General features: G+C 57.3%; 1 protein-coding gene across 1 annotated transcript; it reads right to left on the bottom strand.

Annotated features, from left to right (window-relative positions):
* Positions 1-7,816: 7,816 nt before the first annotated feature.
* LOC130875969 (growth arrest and DNA damage-inducible protein GADD45 beta) lies at positions 7,817-9,934 on the bottom strand. The gene is made up of 4 exons (XM_057772318.1): positions 9,657-9,934; positions 9,466-9,567; positions 8,788-9,010; positions 7,817-8,492 (listed from the first exon to the last, which is right to left on the bottom strand). The coding sequence occupies exons 1-4, from the start codon at positions 9,698-9,700 to the stop codon at positions 8,379-8,381; spliced, it is 483 nt and encodes a 160-aa protein (XP_057628301.1). The 5' UTR covers positions 9,701-9,934; the 3' UTR covers positions 7,817-8,378.
* Between the last annotated feature and the right edge of the window lie 2,444 nt (positions 9,935-12,378).

Here is a 12,378-nt window from a genome sequence, read left to right as displayed (position 1 = left end):
GCAGGCTGTGCGAGACCCGAACCATGGTTCAGTCGATACTAAGCCCTGAGTACCGCCCTCAGTCAGTACCACCACATAAACTGAGCCCGGTGCGTGCCTGTCGTCGTCGTCCCAGCACACGGGTACTGGGCAGGAGGGTTAGAAGTTCAAGGTCATCCTAAGCTGTACAGTGAGTTTGAGGCCATCTTGGTCTAAGTGAGACCTTTCCAAGACCTAGTCTGATTTTTCAAGACCTTCAAGGGGGCAAGAATGGAGAGGAGGTCCCCCAAAGTATTCCCTCCCCTGACTGGATACGTGCGTGCACACACCCTGCAGGTGCTCCAGGCCTGTGGGCGTGGGGCCACCACTATGACTGGCAAGCTGTTCACTGTCTCCCCACCAGTCTGGGATCTAATTACGGTCCGGGTGAGACGGACTGGCTGGAAAGATGAACACATCCCAGTATGTCTGCAGCCTGTCTGGGTCTCCCTGGCCCTTCAGAGTCCGTTTCCCGGGCTGTGGGGGAGAGGAGAGAGTGGGTGCGGCTGGAACGACCTTGGTGTGGTCACTTGGAAGGGGGACCTTTCGTTTCTGTGTGGATCCTAGAAGGCGGGGCATCGCTGCCTGACCTGGGCTCTTCATCCACTGAGGGTGCATGTCCCCGGCAGGCAGATGGAAGGAGCTCAGCATGTTCTTATTGATAGGAGAAAGCCAGAACCGGCTCCCACAAGTTAGTCCTCTGTTACCCACATATACTCAGTGACACCTGTGCATCCTGCCCAAAATAAATAGAATTAAAACCATTTTTGTTTTTTTTTTTTTGTTTTTTTGTTTTTTTTTGGTTTTTCGAGACAGGGTTTCTCTGTGGCTTTGGAGCCTGTCCTGGAACTAGCTCTGTAGACCAGGCTGGTCTCGAACTCACAGAGATCCACCTGCCTCTGCCTCCCGGGTGCTGGGATTAAAGGCGTGCACCACCACCGCCCGGCTTAATTAAAACCATTTTTAAGGAGAAAGGAAGACAAGATATACTTCTGGGTATGTGGATGGATGCCCCAACTGCATCCTCTCAACTCCACGCTGGAACTCAGCCTCCTCCTCCCTCAGGGTCTCACTGCTGTCCTCCCAGCAGGGTCCCTGCTAGTGGGAGAGGGAGACACTCCCCTCCTGGGGCCTTGTTTTCCCACTGTGAAATGAGAGGCTTCTGAGGGTGGCTGGATGTCAGTTTCCCAAGACAATGATTGACCCCTAGCCGACTCTGCCACCACCATCCCCGCCCATGCTGGTTGTTCTTTTCTGGAATGTTCTGCAAGCAAAGGAAATCTCAAATCATGAAAATACTTGTAGGGGTATGGGACTGACCACACCCTAGATGTCCCTCCAAACCCAGATCTGGGTGCCCCAGTGGCCTTGGAGGGAAGACCAGGGGAACTGTGAGCCAGGAAGGTGAGGGATGGAGCATTGGAGAAGATGGAGCCTTGCGTGTCCCCGGCTCTAATTTCTGCCAGGGAGAGAGTTGAAGTGTAGGTAGGTGCTTACGTGCGCAGACTGTTCGTTCCAGAGATTTTTTTTTCTTGTTTGTGATGTACAAGTGCCGGTGCATAATTACTGTGCATTTACAAACCGAAGTGTCTGTGTGTTCTGTACCGGTGCATTTAACAAATATGTACCGGGTGCTGATAAGTCACCCAGAACTGGGGGACCTACTAGTTTCTCCCACATATACAGACGTCTCTGCCCGGGACCCACAGTTAGTGTACAGCTAGGGGTGGCGTGCACACTTGGGCATCGGCTTTAGGGTGCGTGCGTAGCCTTCCCACCCTGTGGACCCTAGAGTGTACACACGCAGGTCCGGCCTCTGTGTTTCTTGTGCAGACCTGCTCAGGCTGAGCACGGTGCCTCTTGGATGCCAGCCTTCCAGCCCCACCCATCTCCGAGAGTGCCCCGGGCCAGGTGGGGCTGGGCAGGCCCCGGAAACCTCTCCCAGCTGCTGTGCCCAGTTTCAGGGAAGCCAAGGACTGGCACCTTGCCCACGGAGACTGTTTGCCCTTGCACTTGCCTCTGGGGCTTCCTGGAAGAAGCCTGGAGGCCCAACCCCCACCCCACAGCCCAGCGTGCCCGACCCGTGGGGAAGCGGCGCCTCATTTCCAGCCACATCTCCAAGAGTAAGGTGCACCCCTCAAAGTTAGAACCAGACTCAAGCAAGGCAGTGCTCTCCAACGACAGAACCCGGAAGTAAAAACACTACCGTTGTTTTTATTTTCCTAAACTCAAGGGCGGCCTGCCTGTGCAAAGGCCACGTATGCTTCCTGCGCTACGCCCCAGCCAGATGGGACATTTAAACTTAGGGACATCTGTAACTCGTGTCCTGGGTATTGCACGTGGTGCACACACTGGGAGTTTCACACAAGAGCGCTGGCTAAGGCAGGGATTTTTGGCGATGTAGGAGGCTCTGCAGGTGGCTGTCTGGTTCTGCCATGCCCAGAAACAGAGCTTCTAGCTGTGTGTCTGCTCTCTACTGGTGTTTGTATGTGTGGGTCCTGCACACCGTGTGTAGCCGGTCAGTGAATGCACACAGTAGGAGCCGAGTGTGGCATATGGGTGGCTGCACACAGTAGGCTTCACGTGCACACCGAGGGCTCTGCATGCCCTCAAGTCATACACAACAGGCGAGTGTGTACACACAGACAATGGGGCTGCACATACTAGACGCTGAATGTGCTCAGGGACTGCGCACAGTAGGTTCTGCAATGCTCAGGGGGCCATGCACGGTTTTTTCAGGAAGCAGAAGCTGAACACAGTAGACTGTACACGAACGGGGTGGGGGGAGGAGGCGGGCAGTACAAGGCTTTATCACTTTAGACATCCTCAGGAGTTAAACACAGCAGGCTCGGCAAGCATTCAGGGGCTGCACTCAGTAGGCCCTGCATTTGTTCAGGGGTTGCACAAAGTAGATTTTTGCATTCCGAATGCACTCAGGAGCGGCACACAGTAGATTATGCACGAGTAGTGGGATTGCACACAGTAGGCTTTGCACTTTAGCTGCCTAGGGGCCTGAACATAGTAGGTTGTGCATTACACTCAGAGGCTGCACACAGGTTCTGCACAAACTCAGAGACTCCACACAGTAGGCTCTCCAGGATGGCCCCGGGGCAAGCCAAGCCGCTGGGGCTGCGGCACGCGGCCCAAGGCTGTTCCCTGCGCTGGCTCCCTGCCCGGCCATGAGCGCCAGGCGGCCCAGGGAAGGCGCCGCTCACAAAGGGAGGGTCTGTGCGGACGCCCCGCCCTCCCGCCGCCTGGACGGACCCCCCACCCCCGCGGGCCGCAGACACCCGGCCTGGCGGGCACCAGAGCGAGGCTGGCACCGGCGCTCTCTGGAGGAGGTCGGCGGCGTGCACCTAGGGCGCACGCGAGACGGGCTCTGGAGAGGGTCGGGGTGACCCCAGGTTGGGGAGCTAAGCGCCTGCACAATCGCCCACTAGCACTGTGACTCCAGCAACCGCCTCTGTCTCCAATTATCCAATTTAAGGACCAGGGAACCCGGGACTCCTGCCTGCTGGGGAGGGAGGGAGGGAGGGACGTCTAGGGTCTGGGTCAGAGACCCACTCCACCCCCAGAATGTCTGGTGAGAGGGTGGGGTGGCTACAAGCTGTAATGAGCGTTCTGGAAGCAACTCGTTTTTTTGCTGAGCTCTCAGCAACCCACGGAGTTCACCTTAACCGTGGGAGGGCCCTTGCACTTTCCCTTTTATGGGTGGGGAAACTGAGTCACAGCTGGCTGGACTCTCCTGGCTCTAGTAACCCATCAGTGTGCGGCAAGAGTCAACTGGCCTTCTTCTCCTGTAGGGGTGCTGAGCTCTGCCGCCTTGGAGCCAGCAGAGAATGGCGCGCCTGCTGTGTACACGAATTCATAAACGTCACTCCCACGCACTCTACGCCGGGTGATCTCAAATTTGGCCTCTTAGGTGCATGCGTGCATGCGTGCGTGCTCGGGCCTGGAGCGCGCACTCCACAAGAACACTAAAGGTCTTGGTTTCTGCCCCCGGAAGCTGCTGTCTCCACCCACTCCCAGGGTCCTGGGAACCGCAGAGTCGGAGAGGGGGTGGGGTGGGAACAGTGTAGGAAAAGAATAGGGACAGCAGAGAGAGGAAACCCTCCTGTGGGTTCTGCAGATGTGGATTGGTGGGGGAGACCAAGCCTTTTCGGTCCCCGGTGGAGGAGCCATTTCCAGGTTGTAGGCCGTGGGTTTGGGGGAGAGATTGCTTTGGGTATTTGGAAGGAATCCTGGGTTGTCAGGGTCTCTGGGGAGACTGATACGGCTTTGGGCTGGAAGGTGTTTCCCAGTTTGAGGAACCCCAGTTGACCCAAATCTATCTCTCTGATCTCTTCTGCTTCTTGCTCCAGGGCTGGGTAACTCCTAGGGACCGGATGAACAATGAGGCCCCTGCAGTGGTGGGGTGCTAGGAGAGAATTGATCTCCTCTGTGGACCGGGTGGAGCCCAGGATGACGTTTCCAGAGCTGAGGGCGGGAAGAAAGTTCTGAACTGTCTGGGGCGCAGTGACACACAGCCTTGGGATCTCAGGATCTGCAGGGACTTTCAGGCCTGTCTGACGACAGCGTGGGAGACGGGTTTAGAGGGTGAAGGGGCTTGTGGCCAAGCTTGAGCACCTGAGTTCAATCCCAGGACTCACAGCGAACCAACTCCCCAAAGTTGTCTTCTGACCTCCACATGCAAAAAATAAATAGAATATATTTCTTAAGAAAAAAATAAAAAGCTAGTTTATGACGGCACAAGTGTGCTGTGCCAGCATTGGGGATCTCTGTGAGTTCGAGGCCAACCTGATCTACACAGCAGGTTCCAGGTCGGCCAGGGCTACACAGAGAAACCCTGTCTCAAACACAAAATGAGGGGCTGGAGAGAAGGCTCCACGGTTAAAATCAGCTCCCGGCACCCATATGGCAGCTCACAACCAGAGCACCAGGAACACGAGTGGTGGGCCTGAGGATCACATTCTAGAAAGGTTTAATTGGTCCTGAGACTCCCATCATCGGAAGCCCTGGGCTAAGGCCCGCCCCCTTTCTAGCCACGCCCCCGCAGCCCTTTTGCGCTGAAAAAGGCATATTGAATCGTGATACTTCTGGCCTCTTTGCTAACTGCACATCCCAGAAGGGCAGGAAAGGGCAGAGTCACATAAAACAGATGCAGGTCACATCAAAGAAGGGTTTGACGCATAGGTGACTTTCTGTGTTCCAGCCTCAGGACAGACTGTTTTGTCCCTCGGGGATTCATGTTAGCCTGCAGCTTGTTGTGTCCTTGCCAAGTCTTGTGAACTTAGCTTAGGGAACCCTGTCCTGTGGAGGTGACCAGTCACAGGACCTTGGGCAGGTGGCTCCACCTTCTTGAATCGCTTCTCTGTGAAATAGGGACACTAATCCTGATGCCTATCTCCTGGGGACGTCCTGAGCAGTCGGCTAATTAAAATTGAATAGGCTAGTTGGGCTGGGGGCGTGGTCAGGGTGGAGCCCCACACAGAATACCCCCAGTGAGGAGCTGGGGGCGTGGTCAGGGTGGAACCCTGACTCGAATCGGGGCCAGGGGCGTGGTCAGGGTGGAGCCCCGCCTAGAATCCCCCAGTGAGGGGCTGGGGGCGTGGTCAGGGTGGATCCCTGCCTAGAAGGTTCCGGGATGGTCTGGAGGCGTGGCCAGTGAGTGGACCCACCCCCACCCCTACCGCCTGGACGCCCCCAGTGAGGGTCAGGGTGGAGCCCAGGGAGCAGATCATTTTCAGACCCTGAATTCCTCTCCCTTCCACCCCTAGCACCACCCTCACCTCGGACCCTTCACCATGCAAGAACAAAATCAAATATAAAAGCAGCTGTGTCGTATTCTTTCACCCAGCATCGCTGTGTATTCGATCCGCCCTGCACCTGCCCCAGCCTGCTCCTTCAGTACAGCTGAACGGGCGCACAGAGCCCTCATCACCTGTGCCTGGAAAGAGGGGCTTCAGGGAAAGAGCTAGAACCTCGTTGCTACTGAGGTGTCACCAGGGGTCTGTCCACCAAGGCTGAGTTTCAAGGGATGCCGGCCAGGGTGAACACACACCTGTTTTACCTGCACGTCACGCAGGAGAGCCAGCTCAGAGAGATGGAGCAACTCGGTCAAGAGGAACAGGAAGTGCCCAGGTGCAGGGGTTTGTGTTCCTATAACCGAGTCCGGGGACTGCGTGTGCAAGCGTGCGTGTGCGTGTGTGCCACGCCCATCTGCCTGCAGCCCGCATTGCCAAGTTTTTCCTGCTTAACCTCCAAGGAACACACCCACGTTTCCTGGCACACGATGGTATCCCTAAGGGGACCAGCAGCCCAGAGCAGGACCGTAGCTCGGTGACCTGGGACAGCTTCTCTCTATTGACTGAGGATGGCTCAGTCTCCCCTCAGCTGCCTAAAGTTTTCCTCTCTTCCACCCATAATTCCAGACTCCAAGCCAGGTTGTGGCTTCTCTTCTTTTTCTGGGAGCCAATGAGGCTGGGGCAGTTTTGAGCGTGGAATGAAGACCCTGGGCTGGTATGGCAGAATCAGGGGGCCAGGTATTCAAAGTGATTCCACACCAGGAAGACTTCAGAACCTTCAGGTCCTGGCTTGAGAGCGCAGTAACTCCTCCCTCAACTCACTCCTGCTGGTCGGGGCCTGTCAGTCTTGTGGACACCTGGGTAGGGAACCCAAGAAGCCACCAGGTCAGGGAAGGGACAGCAGGTTCCAGGTCCAAAGAATAGAGCAACATAGACTTGCTAGGGGCCACTGTCTGCAGGCAAGACTGTGTCCCCCGCCCCAATATTCCCACGCCAGGGAAGCCTCACCCTGTGACCCCCTGGCTCTCTGTCCCTCAGGTGCCATCTCAGGGCCCCATCTCCCTCCTACCCCTTCAATCTGTTTACTTCTCCACCCAAATGCTTCTGGGTGCCCCTGCCATGGTGACCTTCCTCCCCCCAGGTGTAATTCAAAGACTGTTGAATCTATAGCCTAACTCCTAGTCCTCCCCACCTACCTGCATCTCCCCAAACCCGTGACTACCCTGGGCCCCTCGCGCCAGGGCTCTTGTCGTGACCTCTCATCCCGGACACTCTGCTCCCAGGTAGCCTTCCCCTCCCCCATCCTCGGGGGACTCCCCTCCTGCTGCTCCCCCGCCCTGCGCGTGACCCCCAGGGCGCCCCTGGGGATTTCCTCCACCCACCAAGTGCTCGGTGGAAAGGTCGCGGCTGCTGGGAACGGGTAAACTGAGGCCGACAGGGTAAAAGAGCCCTGGGAGGAGCCGTACGGTTTCGGTTTGGAGTGAGATGCAGAGCGTGATAAGGGTTCCAGGGTGTTTTCCTACCGTTGATTTTAGTTCAGGGGAGAATGAAAAAAAATATATTCTTTCCCTTTTGTGCATCCACAGGGCCCATCCCAGGAAGGAGAGCTTTGGTGCGTCGCAGGGGAGGTCGGGGATCCCCCCACAAGGACCCTTGGTGTGTGACCTCAGGTGCCCTCACAACCTCCCTGGTCTCTGGGCAGTGGCGGTCGGCTGGGAGGGGTATTGCAGCCACTTCCCGGTGAGTAGAGACCCAGGGCCTGGGCTCCAGCACAGCGGGTAACAGGCGGGGCGGGCTGGGCCGCCAGGTTTCGTAATAAACCCGCCTCTTAATTGCTGTGATGCAGCAGGACTTGGGTGGTGGCGCCTGCAGCAGAGCAGAGGTGTCTAGAGCTGCCGAGCTCAGAGCTCCTGACAAGGCTGGGTGGCCGTGGGGCGACATAGGGGGGCACCTGGAGGGACCGGTGGAAGGGGGGAAACACAACAAGAACCCCGGAGGCTTAACAAGTTTATTTGAAAGTCTCTGTACTAGAAACTTTTAAAGAATAAGCAAGCAAGCGACCTGTCTTGCTCAGCACAATAACAAAATAGATTTGTATCAGAGTAGCAGAGTCCCGGGCTCGTCCGGGCTCCCGCGGCGACGGTCGCCGCTCTCCTTGTGCACAGTTCACTGTCCTGCAGGGTCGGACACCTCGCCGACCCTGTGGCGTCGAATCCAGACCCTCCGCGCTCCTGGCTGAGGCTGCATGCAGAGGCTGGGCTGCAGGATTCCCAGGCCTGGACTCCAAGGTTCAGTCTCTTCCGGCCCGGGGTCCCCTTCTTCCTGTCTCGGCGACCACCTGTGGTGCTGCTCCGGGTTCCACCGCGCCTGGGCGGGCAGGCGCACACTCCCCTCTCCTCTCGGTATCAGTGACTCCGCCCCTCCCGGAAGGTCTCACGGGTAGGGAGGCTTTTGAGGGATTGTTCTTGGGGATGAGGGAGGGTCAAATATGTATTTTATTTAACTTTTTTTAGGGGACAGCAACTCAACAGCTGCTTTAGATGTTTGGAGAGGGCCTCAGCGTTCTTCTAAAGAGATATAGGGGACCCATTGGTTATTTCCCCTGCTCTCTTCACAATAACTGGCCACCTCCACCAAGCCTTGGCTTTTCCAGGTATCTGTGTGACAGTTCTGTGAAGGGGGACAAAAAGGAAGGGTTTAGTGGGAGCTCTAGGAGTTTGGTACGGAGCCTCCCTCCAGCGCCCTGGGGCCCCTTTGGGGAACAAACAGGCTGGCTCAAAATAGCTGCCAGGGTGACGAGGCAGCCCACGGGACATGCCGAGCATGGCTGGGCAGTGAGCTGGTGACCGACTAGCCAGCCCAGTTATGTTGACAAACTCGGTACCTAGGTGCCCGGGGCGGGCGGGGTCGGGCAATGAGCACACACACACACACACACACACACACACACACACACACGGCTTACCGTGACCAGAAGACAGTGCAGGTCCCTGGCCTCAGTGGTGCCCAGTGTCTCTGCCGGTTCTCCCAGGAGCTGCGCCAGCCTCTGCATGCCGGATACCCTGACGATGTCAATGTCATTGTCACAGCAGAACGACTGGATCAGGGTGAAGTGGATCTGCAAGGCGATGTCATCCTCCTCCTCTTCATCTATGGCGAGGAGGCACAAGACCACGCTGTCAGGGTCCCTGCAGGAGAGAGGGGGTGTCAGGGGGAGGCTAGACACGGAGGGGATGGCACCGTGCACGAGCTCGGGGACCACAGGCGGGAGAGAAGTGACAAGACCCACGGTGCACCAGGAGTGTGCAAAAACAAGTCCCCCCTCCCCCCCAGCTGCACGGTTGCCAGGGAGGCCGACTATGCAAATGCTGATGGCAGTGGGGGAGGGGGCGCAGGGTTCAGAGTTAATGGGGTTGCCTTGTCAAAACAAAAGCCACAAAACCTCAAACTTGCAATGTCAGGGTTCTGCAGCGAGTCTCCCCCCCAAAAAAAAGAAATCTCAGAGAAATGTCACCCTCCACTCCCCAATACCGAGAGCACTGGGAAAGCCCCCTAAGACCCGTGCCCTACAGGGGTGTTGGGAGCGCGCGTGCATCAGAGGGGCGCCCCCACCCACGCGCGAACAAGGGGGGTGCTGACTCACACATTCATCAGTTTAGCCGCCTCGTACACCCCCACGGTGAGGCGATCCTGACGCTGCGCGGCCACCAGCAGCTGCTCCACCGCGGCGGTCACTGCCTGCATCCTAAGAGGTCAAGGGAGAGGAGGCGATTAGCCGATGACAGCCGGCCGACCTCAGGCGGCGGGTGGTGAGACCTCGGGCCCCGTACTCACTTCTGAGCCGCGTTGTCGCTCGCCACCAGCTCTTCCAGCGTCATGGTGCAGTCACACTCCACAGCGGACCCTCACGAAAGATCCCCAAGGGCAAAAATTATGCGTCCAGATCCGACTCAAGAGGAAAAATACCTTCCCGGGCGATCAGAAAATCCAAGGTCTTCCAAAGGCAGTGGGACTTCCCTTCCCAAGAAAAAGGCAAGAGAAGAAAAAAAAGAAGATTGCAAAAATCCTCACGAAAATTAATCCAAGAGTCCCGAGGGTGAGCGCAGGTCCAAGGCTGCTGCGGAGTAAAAGCGCGGCCGCCGGGAGCCACGTATATAGACTCTCCGAGTGGGGCGTGGCCTCGAGGGACCTGTGCCGCTCTCCCATTGGTGGGTACACAAAGAGACGAGTGGCCTGTGCTGCGATTGGCTGGTAGTGTGGAAAGGGCGGCGCTCAAGCGCGGGCTGCCCCACGTGGGGACTTGGGCTGGGAGGAGCGCGTACCCGGGAAGCCGCGAGTGCCAGAAAAGCGAGAAAGAAAAAAAAAAAAAACCACACACACAGACCCAAAAAAACAGAAGTTTCTCTCCTGATTTCCCGGCAGCCGCGCTACGCAGGCCGCGCGCGGGGTTTCCAGCGCGCGAGGCTGGCCTGGACTTTCGGGGAGGGCTGTCTGGAATCCCCTCCCAGTCCCGGGGAGAGTCCCCAGCCTTTCCCAGGCTCAGCCCAGGGAAAGGCTGTGCAGGCGCCCGGGACCTCGGTCTGCAGCCCTAATCTTCCCAGGATGGAGACTTTTTGTGGGTGGGGAGGTCCTGCCCATCTTCGGAGACCCCAGACCTTGAGTAACCGAACTTCTCGCGTGAATGCAATCCCGGCCTTGGAGGGTTGTACAGTGTTCTAAATCAGTAAGCGCTTTAGTAACTTCGAGGACGCTGGGATTCTCACCGCAAAGTGAGAAATACCAAGGCACCCACCACCGCCACTGCGACGGTGCTTCTAGAACGCAATGCCCGCTCCCGGGGGTTGGGGGTGGGGGTCTCACAGAAAGCTACAGCTATCCGGCGGTCTTGGCAGATAGCTTAGGGGTCTCCCCGGAGGCCACTGCTGCATAGCACCAAGGGATTGCTGGGGGCAGATCAGGAACCCTTTCCCCCTCCCGGCACCCAGAGAGTTTCAGGGTGGGGTGCGCGTGGGAGGCGCAGGTGAAGAGAGCTGCAGGCTCTGCGCTGCGGCCCCGCCTCCTGCCTGACGGTCTAGCCTCGGACCGCTTCCCTACACCTGACCTTTGTGGTGGGACCGACGCAGAGCGAAAGTCAGCTGCCCCTGGGACAAGGTGCATGGATGGCAGCCACTCTTTTGTCACTAGCATTTTTGCAGTGCGCAACATGAGCCATAGACCCTTTCCGCCACGCATTTATCTCGTCCACCATTTGGCTAGCAAAGGGACTAATAATCTGCATTACACAAAAGGGAAACTGAGGCTTCCGAGGTCGTTAGTGGCTGCTGGGGGCAGAGCGAGACAGCAAGAACACGAGGCGGGCGCGCGGGCAGACCCCGCGTGGGGCTCTCCCACGGTCCACGGGGGCTCCTGGTGACTCACACTGCGTCCCCTCCTCCGCCAGCCTGGGTAGCCTGGCCCCGGCAGCGCAGCACGGTTCCCCCGGATTCCCAGCCCCCGGGTCCAGTGACGCATCGCGCCTCCTCCGCGCCGCCCACCGAGAGCGCGAAATGTCCCTGGCGTGAGAGGCGCGCTGGCGACACCTGGCGGCCTCAAGAGGTCTCTGCGCGCGCAGCTTCCGGAAAGGGAGGGGAAGAGAACACTTGCAATAGGTTTTTGGGTTTGGTTTTGTTTTGTATTTTCCCGATGCTGGGAATGAATCCAGGGTTTCGTGATGCCAGGCATGCGCTCACCACCGATATCTGTATATACTAGATCCCAACCCGACATATGCTATACATACAATATTTTAAATATCAACCATGAAGGGCGGGAAAGATGGCAGTAGGGAAAGGAGCTCGTTGGCCGGCATGACTTTGATCCGCGGAACCCACAGGGTGGAAGAAGAGAACATCTGACCCCCATAAGTGCTCCAAGGCGTACTAGTGCCCGCACACACAAATGACTTTATTAGATGCTTGTTTGAATTGGTCTCCCTACTGTGGCTGTGGTTCCGTGGGTAGAGCACTCCCGCATGCCCGAGACCCTGGCTCCCTTCCTCTGTACCACATGATATGGTGGTACACACTTGTCATCCTGGGATTGACAATACTGGGGACGCAGAGGCAGAAGGATCAGTCAGCAGTTCAGAATCACTCAGGGCTATGCAGTAAGTCTGAGGCTAGCCTGGGCTTCGTGAGTTTCAAAGGGGGCGGGGCCGGAGAGGCAGTAGCTAAGAGCACTGGCTGCTCTTCCGGAGGACCTGGGTTTAATTTCCAGCACCCACACTGTGACTCCAGTCCCAGGGAATCTGACGCCCTCTCCTGGCCTCTAAGGCTCCAGGCAAGCACCAGGTGCATAGGCGGCACAAAACCAATAAATGTACGATTTTTTTAATTAAAAAAAAGAAAAGTCGGGCTGGAGAGATGGCTCAGTGGTTAAGAGCATTGCCTGCTCTTCCAAGGGTCCTGAGTTCAATTCCCGGCAACCACATGGTGGCTCACAACCATCTGTAAGGAGGTCTGGTGCCCTCTTCTGGCCTGCAGACATGCACACAGACAGAATATTCTATACATAATAA

The sequence above is a fragment of the Chionomys nivalis genome, chromosome 6 (assembly GCF_950005125.1).
Source record: "Chionomys nivalis chromosome 6, mChiNiv1.1, whole genome shotgun sequence".
NCBI classification, from domain to species: Eukaryota; Metazoa; Chordata; class Mammalia; order Rodentia; family Cricetidae; genus Chionomys; species Chionomys nivalis.
Note: the sequence above shows the minus strand (reverse complement) of the source record. Positions and strands in the feature narration are given on the sequence as shown.

Bases quoted from the DNA above. Each gene is read 5' to 3' on its own strand.
- LOC130875969 (XM_057772318.1), bottom strand. From the start codon at position 9,700: ATGACGCTGGAAGAGCTGGTGGCGAGCGACAACGCGGCTCAGAA. The intron at 9,568-9,656 runs GTGAGTACGGGG...TTGACCTCTTAG, and splicing joins AGCGACAACGCGGCTCAGAA to GATGCAGGCAGTGACCGCCG. The intron at 8,493-8,787 runs GTAAGCCGTGTG...CCCCCTTCACAG, and splicing joins TGCACTGTCTTCTGGTCACG to AACTGTCACACAGATACCTG.